This window comes from Pteropus vampyrus, unplaced genomic scaffold (genome assembly GCF_000151845.1).
Source record: "Pteropus vampyrus isolate Shadow unplaced genomic scaffold, Pvam_2.0 Scaffold194, whole genome shotgun sequence".
Taxonomy (NCBI): Eukaryota; Metazoa; Chordata; class Mammalia; order Chiroptera; family Pteropodidae; genus Pteropus; species Pteropus vampyrus.
Genome location: NW_011888975.1, coordinates 1,067,779 through 1,090,291, shown reverse-complemented (window position 1 = coordinate 1,090,291; position 22,513 = coordinate 1,067,779). Strand labels below are relative to the sequence as shown.

Here is a 22,513-nt window from a genome sequence, read left to right as displayed (position 1 = left end):
TGGAGAAAGTGCTAAGAACATGGGCTAAAACCACAAGGTTTGTGGTCTTTGAAAAATTGTTCTGCCTTAGTTCTGTTCAGTCGATCATTCTTTTAAATCGAGCACCCACAATGTACTCATCTTCAGTAAAACAAGCAGAGCCAAAGAAACTCGTGCCCTTACAATCCTCTTATCAGAACTTTGACAGGAGGTGTATGGAATATGTCCTCATAATGTTATGCTCTAAAGTCTGGGAATTACGAAATTCTTGTTGCTGTTTTGCCTTGTATGTAGTAGAGTTTTAAGAGTTTCATGCATAAACAATTCAAGGAGATTTGTTCAATCGTATGTCAGAAATCAGCCCATTTTTGCAGAGAACATTAGTTTGTAGGTTGCTAGAGAGCCTTGCTCGAGTACACAGGAAAACTTCCATTTGAGCTTTTAAAATGAATGCTGAATCTTAGGATTATATCTAAAATTATATCTAGATCTCTATATATCACATATAAATCATAATATCTAGATTTATGTATACATAAAAAGTATCTTGACTCAGAATTGGAAACATGACAAAAAATTCATCTTGCGGGCTTTAAAAAAAGGTTTTTTACTAAGAGAGTAGATCTTAAAAGTTCTCATTATGTGAAAACCTTTTTTATAAAAGTGTATACTCTTTCATATGCTATTCTTATTGGAAAAGATAAAACGACCTTTATTGTGAAATTTACTGTGAAAGAGAAGAAAGAGAATAAATTTAGAACATGAATATACATATCTATATCTACATATATTTTGAATTCTTTTTAAAAGTAGGAATGAAAGAGAAAAATGTGAAGGCACTTCGCCAAAAGCGAATGTGCTGTGACTATGGAACTTGTTATTGTCATCAAGATTTTATTGGTGTGAAAAAGTCCTTTGAGTTGTGGCTTACTAAAACTGACATGTTCATCCCTTTTGCCACCGGGGGTCACTGCAAAGACGTTGCTTGAACACGGGTAAAATTTCCCCGAATTGCTCTTTGTGGAGTTTGGATGTAGAAATTTGAATGTGGAAAGGAAATACTATTTATGAAAGTCTAAAAAAATATGCAAGAACATAATAAAACATATGCTCTCTTTCTCGTAATTTAGTTGCAACTTAGAGATAGGAACCTTTCCTCAGGAATTCTCATGATATTAACATTTGTATGTGTTGCGTTGTTGTTCAATGTGAAAGTATTCAATTAAAACGACTTTGGTATTAAAGAACCATTGTGTTCTCATGTCTTTCTTGTTTCAAAATTCAAAGACAAACACAATTAAATAGTCACCTATACAATTAAATTTCCTCCTGAATTCTGATGTGACCACGAGTTTCTAACGTTACCATCAGCGTAGCAGCAGCTTTTTAAAAAGTTGCTGTAGAAACATTCCACACGCCATCCCCAGAATATCTGTCCAAACCAGATCCATAAAGTGATTTTTGTGGGCAGTTTATTTATATAAAATATGACCATTAAAAAAACCAAAACAAAACCCTTCTAAATTTCTGTAAGACTCATTTTCTCTGGTTGACTTCGGCATCCTTCCCTCCCTCCCTCCATCTCTTCCTCCCTGTTCCTTTCTTTCCTTTTTCCTTCGTCAATTCGTTCTCTCCATTTTCTTGAGTGCTTGTTCTGTACCTTGGGTAGAAGGAGAACTATTTTTTCCACTGAGACAAGAGTGAAAGTACTTGCAGATAGTGCTTAACTTGTAGATATCTGGAGAGGCATTTGAAGAATTTGTTGCCTGTTGACTTAGATCTTTCTAAGTTGGAAGTAAGAACAAAACCGGGAGTGGTGGGCGGAAAGGAGATTAGGAGAGAAGCAGGTTGTGTAAGATGTTTGAGGAGAAAGGTATTTTCAACAGTCACAGTGGGGAAAGGAAGAAGGAGAAAGTGGGCAACACTGAAGGACCCCACTGGGGCCAGAGCCCATCTGCACCAAGCTTCAGGATTGTGTGATTCCCAGAAGCACTCAGCAGTGAGAGGGCTGGAGAGGCAAAGAGTTGAGTTGCTTTTGAGTCAGAATTTTGCAGGATCTGTTAGATGGAAGACGAAGTAGACAAAAGAGTTGAAAACGCTGGGAAAACAGTCATTGGAAAGATGGACTGTGCAATCCTTGGAGGAAGGGAAGAAGACGAAGCCAGAAAGGACCTGTAAGTTTTGGGGACAGTGGGATGGTTCAGGGACGGGGTTCTGGATGAGAATGAAGAATAGCAATGCATTTTTTCACAGCAGGAGAGCGGAGGGATTGGAAGAGTGGGAGTTTGTGGTTAGAGAGCAGAATATTAGCGTTTACGATTTATAACTGGAACCGGTCCAGGTTATAAATGTCCAGGATGTGGTCATGGGAGGAAATTGCTAAAATGGCACGCAGGTGAAAGTCATCGAGCAGGAGAGGTCAAGAAACGAAATACGTCAAGAGAGCTGGGTACATCATCTCACGTACTTCGAAGCCGCTTGGACAATGGTGGAACTAGGGGTAGTGAGGAACAGAGCGACGCTAAGACCTTCAGTCGACCCTGTGCGCGTGTGCGCGCGTGCGCGCGTGGGTCTGGGCATTTGATAGGTGACGGCAACAAGGAGGAACAGATGGTGCTCTGACCAGAGAGTGTCAGGCTGCAAAGAAATGCTTCTGTGTGACGGTGGAAGGTTTGGGTTTGGAGCAGCACTGAGGACTAAGAAAACGTCACCAGCCTCCACCACCTTTTCCTCCAACCCAGAGCCCAGTGGAGCCTGGGAAAATGCGCAGCCTCTGCCTGGAGGGCGTGAGGGAGGGACCTGGGTTTAAATGATGCTGAAGAAATGAGAGCTGTTGTTTAGACCAGAGCACGAGTGTGTTGGAGCAATTTGGTGACAATAAAGTTGGTTCCAGATGGCACAATGAAAAGGATTGGCAAGGGGAGGAAGTGGGCAGCTTGCTGGGATGAAAGTACAAGCTGTTCTGCTGGAATAACCAAGAAACATTTTAAACAAATTTTGCCCTAATAAGAAATTATATTAATAAAAGCATAAGACATAAAAATTACGTTTTAAAACAGTACAGCCTAGTGTTTAATAGCACACATTCTGGAGCCAGACTGCCTGGGTTTGAATACTGGTTCCACCACTTACAAGCTGTGTGATCTTGGGCAAACTACGTAATTGTTCTGTGCCTCAGTTTCCTCATCTGTAAAATGGGTATAATAATAATACCTTCCTTAGAAATTGTTATGAAATTAAATGAATTAATATCTGCAAAGTACTTAGAACAGTGCCTGGTGATATAAAAGTGTTACATAAAATTAATTTGTTTCATTGGTTAAAAAGTGAATTTGTGGCTCTTGATTTTCAGATGTGCAAAGTTGTTTTTCCTGCAGAAATTTCTATTATAAAAGACTTTAAAAAACCATTACAGAAATTTCTATTAAAAAGACTTCAAAAAAAACCAATAGTTTTAGCAGTTTCAAGAAGTGGAGAGCTATTAAACTTAAATCTCACCCTGCAAAGTTAACTCTTGCTTTCCTCTTCCTCTTGTCTGGCTTTTCCTAGTGTCACCAACGTTCCCTCTTGTCCAGGGCTCCTTGCACATTCATGTGTTGTCACCTTTATGACCCATTCTGATGCACAGAGAGCCATTCTTTCAAAAAGCAGTTGTATTACCTACGCGTGTATGTGTGTGTGTGCGTGTGTGTGTGTGCGCGCGCACGCGTGCGTGTGTGTAACTATAGTTTCTCTTACTGGTGCCTGCAGGGGTCCCCAACCCCAGGGCCGCACAGCAGAAGGTGAGTGGCAGACCAGTGAGTGAAGCTTCACCTGTATTTGCAACTGCCCCTAGCGCTGGCATCACCGCCTCAGCTCCGCCTCAGATCATCAGGCATCAGATTCTCATAGGAGCACCGGTCCCTGGTGCCAAAAAGGTTGGGGATCACTGGGAACATAATGCATACCATGTTCCCAGTTTGGTAGGTCCCAGCAGAGCCGATGAATTTAATGGAAACTTTTGCTGCAGGAGAGATTCTTGTTCAGTGGACGGATGACCAGCGGAGCTTGGATTTGGTTTGGGAGTGAAGGGTGACATTAAAAGAGAGAGACCTGGTATTATTAACTTGTCCCCCATTAACCAGCTGAAACTCTAGTTGGCTTCCTTGCTGTTGCTGAGTCCCTGGGTGGTGGTCTGGGCCAGAACGTTTCGGGGCGAGCCGGCAGCCGTGCGAGGTCTCTTTGGGATTCTGAATCGATGGCGGAGGGCAGTGTGTGCAGCAAGCTCGTTTCTCTGTGCGACCAACACTCCTGTGTGAGAAAGGGGACAGTGGCCGCTCCATCACAGTCCCAGGCCCACGGCCGCGGGGACTCCTCCGGAGGGGAAAGCAATGTCTCACGAAACCCCATGTGGGCTTTCGGGGAGGACCGCCCTGGTGCCTTGTCCATTGTTCTCCCCGGGATTGTCCTCCTTGTCCCCTGTCCTCTGTGACCTATCTGAGGTGGAAAGCGCATTAGGCACAGCTTTCGTGCCTGCTTTCTACTCGTAAAAACTTGGGGCCAGGAAGGTTGTTTTAAGCCTCAAACTACCCAAGGCTTTTTCAGGCCTGGCTTTTTCTTTCTTTGGGAATACAATTTCTTTAGAAAACTCAGTAAGTTTAATTCTCTGCTTCTAGTTAACTCCATGTACAAGTAACAGTCCCCGAAGCCTTTTCCTAGACATTGGCCTTGAATGTTTTGTTTCTTCGTTCCCTTGCCACTGGTACCCTTCTGCCACCGTTCTTCTCTCTCTTTCGGCTTATCGTGAGGCTGGCTACCTGCGACGACAGGCTTGGGTAGGGAGGGATGCGTTTTAGGTGTGACGTGTTGTGAGTTTTGACACATAGCTGTGCAGCTACCACCACAACCCAGGTCAAGAGCAGTTCCGTCACCCCTAACGCTTTCCTTGTGCGCCTTCGCCCTTGATCCCACTCCTGGCTCCAGGAAGCCACTAATCTGCTTTCTGTCGTTATAAATTAGATTCGTCTTTCTTAGAGTTTCATATTAAATGGAATCATACGGTAAGTACTCTTGGCGCCCAGCCCCTTTTGCTGAGCATAATGTTTTGGAGAATCATCTATTTTTTTAGTAGTCCATTTTTTTAAATTGGAGAGTGAGTATTTCATTGTGCGAATAGGCCACGTTTTGTTGATCCATTTGCCTGTTGAGGAACTTTAGGGTTTCCCACCCCCCCTCCCAATTTTGGGTGATTACAAATAAAACTGCCATAAATATTTATGTACAGGTTTTCTATGTTCATGTGTTTTCGTTTCACTTGGGAAAATACCTAAGAGTGGAATTGCTGGATAAGTGTATGTTTAATGTTTTTAAGAAACCACTAAGCTCTTTACACAGCAGCAATATATAGGTGTTTCGTTTCTCCACATGCTCGCCAACACTTGCTATTGTTCATTCTGTTTTAATTGTAGTCATTGTAATATCTGTGTATTGGTTTGCATTTCCCTGATGACTCACGATGCTGAGCATCATTTCATACTCTTATGAGCCATTCATAAATGTTCCTTTGCAAGGTGTCTGTACAGATCTTTTGCCTCTTTTAAATCGTTTGTTTTCTTAGTATTAAGTTATAAAGTTTAAACAAGTATATATCCCAATGCAAATTTTTTATCATGTGATGCAAATACTCTCAGTCTTTATTGTACTTTAAAAATATTCTTTCACCATGTCTTTTAAAAAACAAGTTTTAGTTTTGATCATATGCAATTGATTAATTTTTAAAATACGATCCACATTTTTTGAATCCTCTCTAAGGAATATTTGCTTAAGCTAGGTTTGTAAGAATTTTTGTCCTATGTTCCTTCTAGAAGTTTTGTAGTTTTAGCTTTATATTTCGGTCTGTGATCCTTTTATTGTGTATGGGGTAAAGTAGGGAGGGTCAGAGTTCATTACTTTCCATGTGGATGTACAGCTGTTTCTGCACCGTTCATTTTGTGCAGGCTGTCCTTTCTCCATTGAATTACACTGGCAGCTTTGTCCAAAATCAATTCATCTCTCCCTCTCTCACTTTCTGTCTCTCTCCCCACCCTTCACTTTGCGCGCGCGTGCGCATGTGTGTGTGTGTGTGTGTTTATAATAATTCTGGACTCTTTTCTGTTCCAATGATCTGTATTTCTGTCCCTATACCAATACCACACTTTCTTAATTATTGGGGCTTTATAGTAAGCTTTAAAATCAAGTAGTGCAAGATTTTTTTTCTTCATTGCTTCGGTTATAATAATATTTTGTCTTTTCATTTGAATTTAACTTGTCAATTTGGACAAAAAACATGCTGGGATTTTGTTTGGACCAACGTTAAATCTATAACTCAAACTGTCTAATATGCTAGCCTTTAGCCACATGTGGCTATTAAAATTAAAGTTAAAATTAATTAAAATGAAATAAATTAGTTCCTCAGCCATACCTCATTGCCAGTGCTCAATAATCACATGTGGCTAATGGCTTCGCTATTGCAAAGCTCACTTATAGAACATTTTTACTGCTGCAGTGAGTTCTAGTGAACAACTGCTACAGACCAATCTGAAGACACTTGACTCAACAGTTTTGAATGTCCTAGTCAATGAACATGGTATTTCTTTTCATTTATTTTGGTCTCCTCTGCAGCATCTTATAGTTTTCACATACATATCTTGCATATATTGTATCAAATTTATCTTTGTGTATTTTGTTTTTGAATGCTATCATAAATAGTATTTAAATTATTTTTTGTTTTTCAGTTTTTATGGCCAGTATGTAGAAGTGTACAATATTTTTTGTTCTAAAATCTATTACATCTGATGTGAAAATAGCCACTCCAGCTTTCTTTTGATTAGTATTTTCATTGTATATCTTTTCTATACTCTTATTTTTAATCTATTTATGTCCTTATATTTAAAGTATATTTCTTGTGGTTTAGCACATAATTTCATTTGCTGTTTTATCCAAACTTTACTCTTTGCCTTTTAATTGTGATATTTAGACCATTTACATTCAATATAATTATCTTTATAGTTGGTTTTAAGTCTATTATTTTGCTATTTGTTTTTCCCATGTATTATAAACCCATGTTATGTCCCCTACATATGTTTTAAATGACACCCAGAATGTACAGTCACTATTTTTGCTTTGAATAGCCAATTGTCTTTTAAAGATATTAGAAATGAGAAAGAACTGTCTTGCATTTACCCATATGTTTACCATTTCCAGAGATTTTTAATCCTTTGTATAGATCTGAGTTTCCATCTTGTACTACTTTCCTTCAGCTTGAAGAACCTCCTTTACTGTTTCTGCGGTGCAGGGCTTCTGGTAACAAATTAGCTCATCTTTTGTTTGTCTGAAAAAGTCATCATTTTGCCTTTATTTCTGAAAGATATTTTCTTCACTGGTATAGAATTTTAGATGACAGTTCTTTTTTTTTTTTTTAGTACTTTAAAGACGTCTCACTTTAATAATTTCTGATTAGAAGTCTGTAGTTATTTTCATATCTCTTATTTTTTTTCTTTCTGTTTTTATGTGTGTGTGTTTTCTTTTTTAATCACTTGTATTCAGAAATTTATGGTGTGCCTCTGTGTGGTTTTCTTTAGGTGGTTGGAGTTCTTAGCTCTGCGAGTTTATATCACCTATACTCTATTAACTCTCATTCTTTTATTTGCTCATTATCTTCACATTTTTGTTTATATCCTTAAAGTTTTGCGCATATTTATAATAGCTATTTTAACATTATCTGTGAGTGCCATTGTTTCTAAATGAGGTTCTATTGGCTGTTTTTTTTTTCTTGATTGTGATTACCTGCTCCTTTACGTATCTAGTGATTTTTGTTTGAATGCTGGATATTTTGAATTTGACTTTGTTGAATATTGAGTATTATTGTATTCTTTAAAAATATGTCAGGTTTTGTTTCAGCAAGTAGTTACATTACTTGCAGATCAGTTTGATTTTCTGAAGCTCATTTTTAGAGTTTTTAAAAATGATGGGACTGCAGTAATCTTTACCGAGGTGTGACCCTTTTGGTGTCTCTAATTCAGTAGGCGCTGTAGTCCAGAAACTGCCTCCAAGAAGAAATTGAGAATTGAATCACTTTGTCTCTCTCAGGTATATGGTCCTGTGCCACCTGTTGTTTCATGTCTGAAGACAATTGTTTCGCATATTTTATCAGTTTTATAGTAGTTTACAGCAGAAAGGTATGTCTGAACTCTATTATTCTTTCATAGCCAGCAACAGAAAGCACTGAGCTCCTTTGCTGAACTGAAAATTCTTGGTGGACTGTTTGAGCTCCGAGCCTTTTCAGTCTACTCTTGCTTGAGTTATAAGAATAGTTGAGTTATAAGAATAGTCGCTTGAGTTATAAGAATAGTTGGATTTTTTAACCATTAAAGGACCTTAAAGTCTCTCGACTTTTTTCTATTTCTGCTTGCAAAATGAGAAATTTCTTGTATGAACTCATCTTTCTTAAATACCTTGCTTTAATCAGCAAGGAATAATTGAGACAAATTAACATTCTGGCTCTTTCTAACAGGTTTTCCCTTTCAGTGGGCACCTAGTCTGCCTTATAAGTTATCAAATGAGGCAGGTTTACAAAATATACAGCTATTGCATAATATGAATCTTCATCTTTCCAACTTGCAGTATTTATTTCCTTGCTACCTAACTTTGCTAAGCCAGGCGTCCATGATGGCTGCTCTCTTCTTGAAAGTTCCACCATTTATACTATTAGTAGAATATGTATTAGTATGTATATAGTATATACTAGTATGACATACAGTAATAAGTGGACTGAAACATGTAATGGAGTAAACAGTAGATATATCCATCTGGGTGGATTTTCAGGGTACTGTGGTGTTTCTTCTTTATGACATCATTCAGATACCCAGGGACTTCATTTGTCACCCTTAGGGACTTTGAGACTTATGATGCTTGGATCCATAAGGTGAAAACAGCAGACAGGAGCACGCATGGGAAGTTGTATAGACCCAGCCTCGAAGTGGCACATACCATTTTTGCTCTCATTCCACTGGCTAGAACTCAATCCCTGGGAGGTTATAAGGGAGATTATAGCTCAAATGTAAGGGAGGTTTGGAAATATGGTTAAGCTGCGTGCCAAGGAAAAAGAAGAAAATGGATTTAGCTGGATAAAATATAGAGAGATTTAATTTATGTGGGTTCTTTTTCTTTTGTTTCTTCATGTCTTAGTCTATTTTGGCGTACAAATTCTCAGTGCAAGAATCACTCTATTCTAAATTTTCTTATCTGTGAAGTATTCTTCCTCCTTTCCCTCCTTTATCTTTTTCGCTCCCTTCACCCTCCCTCTTCCTCCTTCCTTCCACAAATATTAAATCTCTCAAGCACTTCACTAGACTCTGGGCATATATTGGTGAGCAAGATAGAGTCTGTTACCATAGCAACAGTAATTTTAATGTTTTCTATTATTTAATATTTTACCTAGTATCAAATGCAATCATATTACCTATTGACTTTGAAAATGAAAACTGTACTATTCAGAATCGTTGGAAGTAAGAAGAAAATAATGTTTGTGGAAAACTTATAGGAAAAAAACAGGAAACTGTTCCCATTCATCACTGATTGCTTGAAGAAATAAAATATTCCATAATCTTTGCCAAACAGAAAGAATAACATTTACTTCAATACCCGCCCCCCAAATCCCACCAAAACCCAAAACAAAACAAAAAAATGCATTAACTAAAGGACATCTAATTTCCTAAGTCTGTTTTTAATTTCGCTGTATACATGTTTATACTAACTCTTCACTGATTTTTTTCATTGCTGTTATTTTAGTGTACACAGCGTTCCAGATTACTTTTCTGGAAACTGCTAATGTGGTTCCTGGCTTGATTTTGTCCCATTTTTGAATTAGATGAAACAACACACTACTTATAATGTAGTTGCATACATAAATGGAAAAAATGTCAGTGTTCTTATAGGAAAATCATTGTGCTGACAACAAACCTCGGTAACATGATGGAATGGTATCACATTTCTTTTCTGAAAGTTGTGTTTCAATTCTTGTCTGAACATCAGAAAAGTAAATACACTTCCTTTTTATTCCTTTATTTATTTAATAAACATCTACTTTCCCGCTCTGCATTTGGCATCTGTTTGAATTGCTTGGAAGATGCAGATGAGATGTAGTCTGTATTCTTGAAGCGATCATGACTTAGCGGGTGACAAAGACAAAGAAGCAGATCTCTAGTGTCATATATGAACTATGGTTCCAGTGTACCCAGGGAGCTCTGAGGGCACAGAGAAAGGGCTCCAAACTTACGCTCGGGGAGGCCTGCCTAAGGACCTGCAGGACAGGCCTGAGAGGTATTCTGGAGGCTGGGTAGGAGTTGACCAAGAAAAGAAGTGAAGAGAAGGCTACTTGGAGCTGAGGGGGACAGCGTCGTGAAGAGGCAGGAATGCCCATCACACGAGCTGCAACTCTTCGGAAGTGGTGGTGAGAAACAGCTGGTCAGATCACACCTCTCCTTTATTCAGTCATTTTCATGTGCCAAATACTTTGCCTGGGTCATATTATTTAATTGCCTTTAATTAATAGACTGTACTTTTTTAGACTAATTTTAGGTTCACAGAAAAAGTGAGTGGAAAGTACAGCGAGTTCCCGTACACGTCCTGTGCCCGCACAGGCACAGCCTCCCCAGCTGTTCACACCCCACCGGAGGGCACATCCGTCACAACCGATTGAACCTGCATTGACACGTCAATGTCACTCAGAGTCCACAGTTCATCTTAGGGTTCGCTCTTGGCATGTTGCCCATTCTACGGGTTTCAACAAATGTGTAATGACACGTATCCACCATCGTAACGTCATACAGAATGGTTTTACCGCCTCAGAAATTCTCCGTGCTCTGCTTTTCATTCCTGCCTCCCTAACCCTTGGCAAACACTACTGCTTCTGCTCTCTCCATAGTTTTGCCTTTCCCAGAATGCCATGTCCTGGGAATGGTACACTACGTAGCCTTCTCAGATTGGCTTTTTTCACTTAACCATAGGCATTTAAGGTTCCTCCATGTGTTTCATGGCTTGATAGCTCATTCTTTTTATTTCTGAATAATATTTCATTGTCCAGGTGTGCCACAGTTCATTCACACACTTTCTGAAAGACATCTGGTTGCTTCTGAGTTTTGGCAATTATAAGTAGAGCTGCTATAAACATCTGCGTGTGAGTTTTTGTGTGGGCATGTTTTCAGCTTCTTTGGGTAAATACTAAGGAGCACAATTACTGGATCATATGGTTAGAGTATGTTGAGTTTTATAAGGAACTGCCACGCCGTCTTCCAAAGTGGCTGCATCATTTTGCATTCCCACCGGCAGTGAACGAGAGATCCTCTTGTTCCGTGTGCTGGCCAGAACTTGGTGGCATCAGTGTCTGGCTTTTGGCCATTCTGATAGGTGTGTAGTGATATCTCACGTTGTTTTAATTTGCATCGCCCTGATGACATGCGCTGTGGAACATCTTTTTTAAAACACACTTGCTATCTGCATATCTTCTCTGGTGAGATGTCTGTTTAGACCTCCCCCTGCTGGAAGCATGAGGGGATTTTTCTCAGATGAGCAAGCTCCTGGAGGCAAAACTAAGGAAAGCATGGGTACCCCCTATGAGTAGGTCCCCCTAGGCTTTTCAGCTCTAAGACTGTCCACACTGAACTTCCAGCAATTCATCAATTACAGGTTTTCCTATCCAGGCATTGGTTCCCTCAGAGTTCTCTGCTTCTGGCTGTGATTCTCTGATACATCTGTCTGTCTCTCCGAATTTGGTGGGCAATGGTTTGTGACTCCACTTCTCCGATGAATCTAAGAAGGGTTATTGATTTTTCAGTGTGTTTTGCTTTTTTACTTATTGTTAGGATGTGGTGGCAACTTCACCGGAAACCAGAAGTGCTGTTATTTAATTTTAAAACATGGATTTGTTATTTTCCTCATTTTACTGATGAGTTAAAGTGAGCACATAACTTCTTCAGACAAGAAGTCCTTTGAAAGTTAAAGGGGATGCTGTTAATAATTATCCTAGCCATCAAATGTAACTGCGACGTACAGGCTCAGAGCTACTAAGGGTACAGGTGGGACCTGAACCCAAACAGTATGATCTTTAGGTTGGTGCTCTTGGCCTCCATGCTACAGAAGAATCAAATTTTTGATGGGCCTTGAGTGTCTTTTCAAGGTCTTCACCAGACCTCATCAGCCCTCAACATCGTGGCTTTTCTTTTCTGAAGAGAAATGTAATCGAAACACAATATCACACATTACGTATTAGCTCTTAATTTATTATTTTTATTTTTATTTTACCTGGAGGCCAAGAACTTTCTTAAATTACTCTTTTCTTTACTTATTACCATACGTAACCTTCTAAATCTGGAAGTTGGTCTCCTGAGAATTCTAGACTTGAAAGAGACGTCTAGTTAAACTTTCAGTTCCGTGGAGAAACAGGCCCAAGTGATGTAAGGAACTTGCCAGATAACAGCCAATCATTTGTAGCCTCTGGCTATGAATTGGGAGGCAGAAATATAAAGTGATTAAAAATGGAATTATGGTGCCTGGATCTCACACCCTCCAGGCCTTGTGAGCCTTTACACAAGTCTCACTTTCTCAAGTCTCACGTTCTTCATTTGGGTAATTGAGAAAATAATATTACCTATGGCATAGGGTCATCTCACATCCTAGATGAGGCGGGCTTATAATGAGGGTTCGGTAAGTGGCTTCTATTGTTATTTTTATCTGCATCTTTAGATTCCCAGTGAAGTGTTTCTCAAGCATACTGCCGTTGAGTGTCTTGTGACAGGTGGCCTTTGCAGGTCTATCAGTGTAGGTCTGAGTCAGCCAGCAGGAGTGTCACTGATTGTTTTAAGCTGCCTATTTGCATAACTAAAGGTGAAACAGAAAATGGTCTCCTTTTCCACTTTCGCTAAGCATGGACTCTTCTGCCCTCTCAGAAATAAGGGAGCAGTAAAGAAAATACCTTTAAAATTAAGCATTTATTTTTTTATTAATGTTTTAAGTGTACATAACTTTTTAAAAATTCAGTCCCAAAGGCTTGTAATAAAAACTATTAAGTCCTTGCTCACTCCTCCTGACTCTTGATCACTGATTTCCAGAGGCTACAACTTCAAACCCTTATAGCTATTTTTTTTTTTTTTACCTCCATGTTTGTGGGTCCCAGGTCTGGCTGTGATCCAGGCTCACGGCTAGGAATAGGACCCCAGATTTAGAATGTCACGTTAGCGTAGTAGGGCACCTGCGGCTAAAATATATAAACGTAATTCAGCTTATTGTATCACACACGTGTGGCTGAAGGCCACTATTGTACCCTGATATGTGTGGAGCCCATGTGATCCCCTGGGGAGCAGAAAGAGAATGCAAGAAGGGGAGCGGAAGAAGAGCAGAAGCAGAAGCGGGCTCCCCGCAAGAGAACTGCATCTCCACAACAGAAGCGCGCTCCCCACAATAAAGTTGGTGCCTGCGTTTCATCGTCGTGTTGGCCCCTCGTGTGTTCTTGTAACTGGGCGTCTCACCACCGAAGCCTCCCCTTCTCGATCAACTCGGCGCTGACGATACTGCTATGTAATCTTTTTATACTATTTCTTGATTTTTTATTTTTAGATGTTCTCTTTTGACTTCCTACCATGGAGAAGATTTAGCTGTCTTATATCCCTCTCCCATACCTACATGTACTGACACATACACACACATGTGTATACACACACACACACACACACACACACACACACTTACCATCCCCATTCTACTAATAACATTATACCATCATATTTTGCTAACTGAATATTTATGATACTGAAAACGTTATTCATAGCTGAGCCATGTGGTAAATTATGATTATAGTTCCATGATCCTGTCTTCCCGGAGGTTGGCAGTTGTCTCTCTTTTTTTTTTTTTGTTTGCATAGTCTTCTGTATATCTATCATTAATGCCTTCCCAACCTTGCCTACAGAAGTCTAAGTCTCTTAATACCTTCAAAAATATTAGGCAGTAGTATTTATCTTTCTTGGCGGGAGAAGACATCTTTTTGGAACTGTGTTCTCTCACTCCGTAGGCATTGTATTGCTCCCCAGGCCTCCTAGTGGGATCTACATCACCCTAAAAATTTCCTTGTCGTCGTCATATTGGATTCCCTGCTTCTTGGATAGCCTGTCTTCTTCGTTAGTTTGTTGGAACATGTTCTTTAGCAGTTTCCCCCCAAAAAAGCAGAAAAAGAGGTAAACTATTTTGACATTTTGCAGGTCTGAGAATATCTTTTTGTACCATCGCATTACCAATAGTTTAGGTTAGAAATTATTTTTCCTTCTGAATTTTAAAAACATTGCTCTATTGGTTTTTAGTTTCCGGTTTGCTGCTGATGCTATAATGATTCTCAACCTTTTTTTTTTTTTAATCACTTTCTTTTTTTAACTTATCTGGGAGCTTTTCAGGAAATCTTATTTGTTCCCAGTGTTTTTAAAACATATACTGACATGCCATATTGTGTGTGTGTTTTCATATTGTGTTGGATACTTGATGAGTTCATACAATCTATAAATTCATCTCTCACTTTTGGGCATGGTCTTGAATAGTGTACCCCACCCCCAACTCTATCTCTTTGATCTTCAATCTCTTACTGGAATGTCGGTTATTCGGATATTGGATCTTCTGCATCATTTCTCTAGTTTAAAAAACTTTTTTCCTTTTCTATCATTTACTTTTCTATTTTCTGGAAGGGTTTTTAACTTTGTATCCCAACTATTCTACTAACATTTTTATTTCCACTCTCATATTTTTAATTTTTGAGAATTATTTTTGTTTGTTTGGTTGAATTTTTTTTAATGACATTCTGTTTTTGTTCCATGAATGCAATGACCTCTTCTTTCTGAGGATATTAATAAAAATAACATTTTTCTTTTGTATTTTGCATTATCTTTGGTTTTTTTTTTTTTCCCCCGAGTTCTGTTTCATAATGTTTATTGTTTTGGGTCTCAGAGAGTCTCCTTGGCTGTCCATTCATATATAAAAGTGACCTATTATTAGGTAATTGGAAACTCAGTGTGGGAGCCTTGACTTATTGAGTGATAGGCTTCACAGTAGGATGGTTTATTGGACTGTTTTGATTGGGGTTCCTCTGTGTTTTTCCTCTTAGGGTGCTTAATTTCCCCAGACCATCGTTTCAGTTTCTTGCTTGAGAGGTTGAAGTTTATTGGGCCAGCACTTTCTTGAAGTCAAATTGGGGAATTGGCCAGGAGAGGGGCGTCCTGCCATTCTGTCTGTAGAATTTTACTGAATCGCCCTCTTTTAATATCTGAGGACCCAAAGCTGGGCTGCGTGCCATGAGTTCCGAGTTTTCTCTAGTGCAGTCTTTCCAGAGAGCGAACCTGCATTCTCCTGTAGGCGTCGAGCAGGGCAGCTCCTAGCTATGTCATCCATGGAAGTCTAACCGCTTTCATCCATGCTTCTATTTTCAGCCTCAGCTCCCACCATCTCTCTCCCAGGTCTTGAAACTTTCTGAGATGCTCTGATGTAGATCACCCAGTGTCTGGGTTCTCCTATTCTTTTTTCTTGAATGAGTTATCCTCTTTCTTTGGTCTAAGTTAGTTAGCACTCATCCTGCTGGGTTTCCAGTTTCGATAATTTTCTGCATTCCTCTCTCATTTTCTTTGATCTTCTTGGTTTAAGCCTTTTTTTTTTTTTTATTTTTTTTGTTTTGGGAGGCGTTTTTTGGTTAAAAGAATGGATTCTGGAACCAGACTGCATGAACCCACCTCTTGGATAACCTTCGGAAAGTTAGTTAATCTCTCTCTGCCTTAGTGTCCTTGTTAAAAAAAAAAGTAGATTAATTACTTTTTAGGATAAAATTATTTCAGACATGAAAAACATTTAAAACCATAGTTAGGTTAACGAATGTTAGCCATTATTATTTTAGAATGGTTTTAGGTAAAAGTTAAAGGCTTGTGTTCAAGTAACCATTTTAATTGGAAGTCCAAAGAAATGTACTTAAAACTATGAATCACTAGGTAAATGTTGTTCCTTTTATACAGTGATGGAAGCAAGGGACAAATATAGTATATCTGATATAGTACATAAAATGCGTAGGTTTTTAATTATTATATTACTGAAAGGAACCTTGAGGTAAACTCTATTTTACAGTTGAGGAAAATGTGACCCAAGGAGATGAGTGATTTGCCTCGAGATAGAATCCAAGCCTCAGAATTCCTGGTTCAGTCTTTTTTTTTATTAATTACGCCATATTTCCTTTTCTGAGGAACAGTAAATGCTGTGAGACTTGCGGGTTTATTTTTGGTCATGACACTATCCTGTACCCAATTTTCTTCTTTTTATTTTTTAGACCTCAGTGCTCAGAACTGGATCAATAATAAGCCGTGCTTTATAACACACTCTCAGCCTTGGTCCATGTGTATCCTATTGGTTTTTGTTCTAAAATAATGTAATACATGACAGATTTAAAGCATCCATGCTGTGTGCAGTACCTGGGAGGAAAATTTAAACGTGGAAATTCTCTGTATGCATGACAGAAAAATCAACTCATAAATTCTAACGTATTTTGGTGATGCAACTTTATTTTTTCTCTCTTGAATCGAACGTTATCTTACGGACGGGTGGTTTTGCATCTCTGCCTCATCCTGTTGAAATTTGCCAGACCTGGGTGGCAGTGGGTTAGAAGACGGAGTGAGACAGAGGAATAGGAGAAGGACCAGGAACATGATTGCTTTGCATTTAGCATCAAGACGTATGTCTCCAAAATTCATTAGTGTCGTACAAAACCGTGTAATGTTTGGTTGGTTTGTGATGCAGGTCTAAGAACCATTGGCGTCATTACCAAGCTGGATCTTATGGATGAAGGGACGGATGCCAGGGACGTTCTGGAGAACAAGCTGCTGCCTCTTCGCAGGGGTAACGTCCCGTGTCCCGTGCAGGCTTCCATGACGTGCGGCAGAGGAACGACTGGGAGGCTTGGTTTTAATGCCGCCAGCCTTGTGAAGAAGGGGCTTTGATTAGTTGTGCTTTATATGGAGTGGCACAGTGCTCTGAAATAATGTATTAAAAATGACCCAACGGAAAAACTATTCTTTAAAATAACAGGAATAAGAAAACAGGGAAAGGGAGGGGGTTGGAAGGACGGTATAAATATTCCCCATAGACCGCATAAATATATACTGTCCGATTCTATATAAAAATCTGCTGACTGACTTAATTACCTGCTACATGACAGAACTGCTAAGAAGCATACTCTATTAAAATGCACAGAGCTTTTAAGGGAAAAAGACATTGATGTGTTAATGCTAGAAAATTGTCATTAGCCAGATCAGCCCGCCTTTGTTAAATACTGATGTCTCAAATTGAGTTTTGTAAAGGAACACATCCCTCAGGCCTTCAAAGTAACTTTGCATTTCTTACCGAGTCTCTCTGAGAGCTTTGAAATCGCCCCAGAATAAACAACAGAAAGCGTCCCAAACTCCATAGGTGTGTGTTCTGTTTCAGGTTACGTGGGGGTGGTGAACAGAAGCCAGAAGGACATAGATGGGAAGAAGGACATCAAGGCTGCCATGCTGGCAGAGAGGAAGTTTTTTCTCTCACACCCGGCTTACAGACATATTGCCGATCGGATGGGGACCCCACACCTGCAGAAGGTGCTTAATCAGGTAAAAGTGCTCTTTTTTTTCAAGCAACAAGATCAATTATGAAATATGTGACTATTGGAATTCATTTTTCTTATTTATATACATATATTTTTCAAAAATTGGCCATTCAGCTTAAGTGATAGGAATTTAAAAAATTCCTATCTATATAAATATTTAGATCCGCACTGTTACTATTCTCAGTGACTAGAATCCACCTTAGTATTATTGGAATAACAATGCTCAAAGCAGAAATACGTACTTACGTAGGGACGGCGAATAGGGAATACATTTTAGCAGACATTTTTATATGCAGCCTGTTGAGGGCATGAGCCAGTGACCTACCATGGCTGGACTGGGGCCCAGGAGTGGAGGCAAGAAGAAGCACCTGCCTGAGCCTCAGAATGGACAGGGAGCTAACGGCTGGCAGGTGCCTCTGAGCGCCACCGGGGTGCTAAGCCATGTGGTCCCAAGAACATCGGGCAGCCCTGTCACTCTCCACTTCCTACATTCCCCCCGCATTCGAAGTTAAGGTTTATCTCAACAAGGTAGGTGATCCGATATGTCCGCCCGTGCCAAGGTGTTCGTGGCACCCTCATTAGTCACGCTAGCTGCATTTTAACAGGGCGTTCTAGACAGCCCTGGCCAGCGACTAGCAGAAGGTGTTTTGAGCATTGCCGAGGCTGGCGGAGGAGAGAGGTGGGGCTTCTTCTCACTACCTATCTCCTCAGTCAGTCTCAAACACCGTCTAGAGTTTCGAGTGCTTAGGGAAACAGTGAACGCTGCCTTTTGTCTCACGAGTTAGTCTTCAATCTGTTAAACGCATGTTATGATTTTGTTTCATTTGATTTAGCAACTCACCAACCACATTCGAGACACCCTCCCGAGCTTCAGGAGCAAACTGCAGGGCCAGTTGCTGTCCATAGAACACGAGGTGGAGGCCTACAGGAACTTCAAGCCAGAGGACCCCACCAGGAAGACCAAAGCATTGCTGCAGTGAGCGCCTGGCCTGCCCCGTTTGGCACTTTAAACTGATTTCTTGTGTTTGCTTTTGCCTTTAGTCTTGTCGTCATGTTTTCTAGGCTTAACAGAAGAGGCAAATAAAGTATGTCGGGCTCTGTGTATGTTATACAAGGAGCCTCGGATCGTTAGATTTCCTTGAAAAATATAATTGTCGATCTTATTCTGTTATTACAAATTTGACCATTTGCCCATCGGCACGGCCAATTTCATTGTATTTTTATAATTGTATTCAGTAAGTGGGTAAAACCAATAGTGATAGCTCAGTATGGGTTTTGCCCTTAGAATTTAAAAGTGGACGGAGCTCCTGTCAAGACGTCATCTGTGTCGTCCAACTGCATCTATCGATGTCACTTGTACTCATTACCCTTTTATTTCAGTCATTTCACATGATCTTTCTGTGCACTTTTCAGTGGAATAAGAACCAAGGATTCAATAGAAAAGTACGGACAATAGGGCTGCATTTTATTTCTTTTTCCTTTTTGGTAATGATTTTAATTTAGCCCTTGAAAAATGCAAATATGAAAGCCATCAGGTATCTTTTTACTCCTTTGTGATGTTCCCGTCTTATCCTGCAGTCACTAGACCCGAGGTGTCTTGGGGTAGCACAGTAGTTATTTGAGAATTACCAGCCCCTTATGTCTTTTACTTTTATTCATTCTTTCGGGCCCTTCAATTTCCTGCAATTTGCCTCAGGTCCCACTGGACCAGAGGACCAGCTCCCCAATCCCGGCCAGCTCCCCAATCCCGGCCAGGACATCTGAAGTCCATCTCCAGAGGCAACACTTACCGCCTCTCATGGCCTCTTTCTTTCTCTGCAGTTTTGTAATCAAAATACCCTTAATTTGGCATTCAAAGTGCACGATATAATTTCTTTTCTTTGTGGGGAGATTTTTAAATGCTCAGATTTTTCAGTAACATTTTAAATGCATCCTCTCATCCCATTGAATAAAATTATATAAGATCACGCAGAAATAATTTTTTCTTGGCTTCAACTCTTTCTTAGCTTATCTTTTTTTTTATTCTCGGCTTTGGTTAAGCTCCTATAAAAACTCTTCCAGTTACAGAGAAAGGAAAGCTATTTCTGCCTAGGCCCCAGGTCATCATCTGAACATCCACCTGAAACTATTCTCTTTGCAAAGACTGGGTCTCGCCTCTGTGACACCACTGGACTCAGATTACAGAATTTCCCATGCCTGTATCCTTCCCAGTAGATGGCTGTTTCGGCTCCTCCCTCCCTCCTTTCCTCCCTTTTTTCTTTCCTTCCTCTCTTTCTGTCTGCCTCCCTTCTCACCTTTCTCTCATCTCTGTGTGTTCTACTTGGTGTCTGGCTCTGTGCTATCTACTGGGGATTCAACAATGAATAAGATTTTTGGCCTCAAGAAGAGGCCACAGTAGAGCAGAGAAAACAGACATGTAAGAAACTAATATGTTAAATGCGATGTTTCTGGTAAGTATAAGATGTTCGGGGAGCCCAGGTGAGGAAGCGGAAGCAGTTGCGTGGAGGAAGGGTGTGAGTTCACAGAGAAAGTGATAGTTGAATGAGATCCTGACGTGTGGGAGGGGTTCGCCGGGTGGGAGGATAGCCCTTTGGTGCTTGGTGCAGCTCGTTCTTGTGGGCCAGGTGGCTGCAGTGTAGGGCTGGGGAAAGGATGGCTGGAGGTCAGTTTTCTAAACTTTCCTAGTGTTTAGTGCATTTGTCATATATGTACCCTTCCAGGTGTTCAAAAATTAGGTTAACATTAGCACATTCGTGAATGTGGCAACATCCAAGTATAGTCTAGATTTTCTGGTCTAGTAACTTACGGTTACTTTTAATGCATTCGTGATTTGGATGAAAGCGAAAAAAAAGGTGCTGCGAGTTTTAGATGGTTTGAATTTCTTTCCTATTAGATTTCGAATTCGACAGGAGTTTCAGTGTGTCAAAATCTGTCTAAACCTAGTAATCACAAATGCAAGTAGTAGTTATTTTCTCCCCTTAGTTCTTTGTTTATTTCGTTTTGTTTTGTTATTTTAACAACCACCTTAAGGTGATTCCTTCCTTCATGAACTTAATGAGGACTCTCCCGTGCGGAGCAGGGAAAGATGAGTAAAAGCTGAGCCCTTAGGAGGGCGTGGTGGGTGAAGGTGACGCGGCACTTCGCCAGGGGCCCGTGCTGCAAGCGCGCCCGGAAGCCCAGGACGGGCCTTTCATCTGGGTGCAGTGCGGGGCGGCGGTGGTTGGGCCCGGGCTCACGGAACGATTCCTGAAAAAGCGAACCCTTGAGTTGAGGCTCGAAGGACAGATAACCATTAGCCAGGCAGAGAAGCACGGGGCGGAAGGAGGAAAACACAGAGACTCGGCACACGCGCGGGGCGCTGCCGCCGCGCACTTGGTGTCGAAGGCGGGTGTGGGAGCGGCGGGAGCCGGGCAGCCAGGGCCGGGCCCCGGAGTCTCCGCGCTGCGTTACGGAGTTTGAATTCTATCATCCAGTTGTGGGGAGTCGCTGAAGACCAAGGCCAGGGCTAGTTGCCGAGGGACACGGGCGTCACGAACATGCGTGTTCTGGCCGCGATGCCGGGGCCGGGGCTGGCGGGCTGTGAGCGGCTCCGCTGCTGCCGCTGGCCATGGTGTCGCTGGCGCCGAGGTTCGCTTGACCGTTCCGTATAAAGTGCTATCGCTTAACTTAAATTCTTAATTTAACTGTTTCAAATGCCATTTTATGGCTGCAACGAAACGGACAGAATGCATTCAATGGTGGATATTTAGAATATTTTAATTAAACATCTAAAACAAATCTCAGTAACGTGTATTTCAGTTAATTACATTTTGAGTGCCGAACAGAGTGCAGTGTTAATTCTGCCAGTAGGTGCCACTAAGAACACCAGGAACAGGTTTCTGAGGGACAGATGCAGAGCTTTGTCGCTTCGAGTCAGCTTTATTTCTCTCTCACAATTACAGGATGGTTCAGCAATTCGCCGTGGACTTCGAGAAGAGAATCGAAGGCTCGGGGGACCAAGTCGATACCCTGGAGCTCTCAGGGGGCGCTAAAATCAATCGTATTTTCCACGAACGCTTTCCTTTTGAGATAGTCAAGGTTTGTACCAAACGTGACTTCTCCCCCTTTCTTTTCACTGTCTTTCCGTATTCTGTCCCACGTATGCTCATCCAATGTGCGAATGGCACGGGACTAAGACGGTTCTTTGAACCAAAGCCTTCGAACTCAGGTAATGAGATTTGAGAGAGCATATTTCCGCACCGATGGTTCTGATTTTACTTAATGGAATCTAATGACATCTCAGCACATACTGGCTGAGCTCCTGTGATGTTTATTTGTTTCCTAATTAATTTAAGAATATTTCTTGAGCGCCTGTTCTGGGCCAAAGTTCTAGTTACCAAGTCAGAAACACTGGTGAGGAGTGACAGAAAATGAACAGAGGGTCAAAGTAAGAAGCTGTCAAGTGTTATTATATCACGTGATGGGGGCACGGTTGGGGCAGCCGCTCTTGGTGAGGTGTTCAGGCAAGGTCTCTCTGAGTAAGGGTCATCGAGCACATGACCAGAAAGGCACAGGGAGGTCAGCTGTGAGGATCTGGGGGAAGAGGGTGGTTCAAGGCATGCGGCCGAGGACAAGGCCCTAAAGCGAGCACCTGTACAGCAGGTGAAGAGTAGAGGAGGCGACACAGGGCCGATGAAGGGGCGGGGTTAACCATGAGAAGTCAGGGGAGGGTTTTCGGAATAGGTGTGACCTGATCTGGTCGATGGTTTAAAAGCGCACAATGGGGGCTGGATTGCAAAGGGGCAAGAGATCGACTGAGGGAGACAGGTGCAGTGAGTTAAAACACAGAGCTGAAGCAGAGGTGGATCCACTTTCTCTAGGGCC

At 41.0% G+C, this 22,513-nt stretch overlaps 1 protein-coding gene across 4 annotated transcripts in view; it reads left to right on the top strand.

Annotated features, from left to right (window-relative positions):
• DNM3 (dynamin 3) overlaps nucleotides 1–22,513 on the top strand; it is a 412,790-nt gene that overhangs the window by 99,574 nt on the left and 290,703 nt on the right. For all 4 annotated transcript variants that reach the window (XM_011371704.2, XM_011371705.2, XM_023537572.1 and 1 more), the window contains exons 5-8: nucleotides 16,807–16,905; nucleotides 17,494–17,654; nucleotides 18,484–18,626; nucleotides 21,592–21,727. In XM_011371704.2, the coding sequence (XP_011370006.1) occupies nucleotides 16,807–16,905; nucleotides 17,494–17,654; nucleotides 18,484–18,626; nucleotides 21,592–21,727 (539 nt within the window). The remainder of the gene's footprint in view (nucleotides 1–16,806; nucleotides 16,906–17,493; nucleotides 17,655–18,483; nucleotides 18,627–21,591; nucleotides 21,728–22,513) is intronic.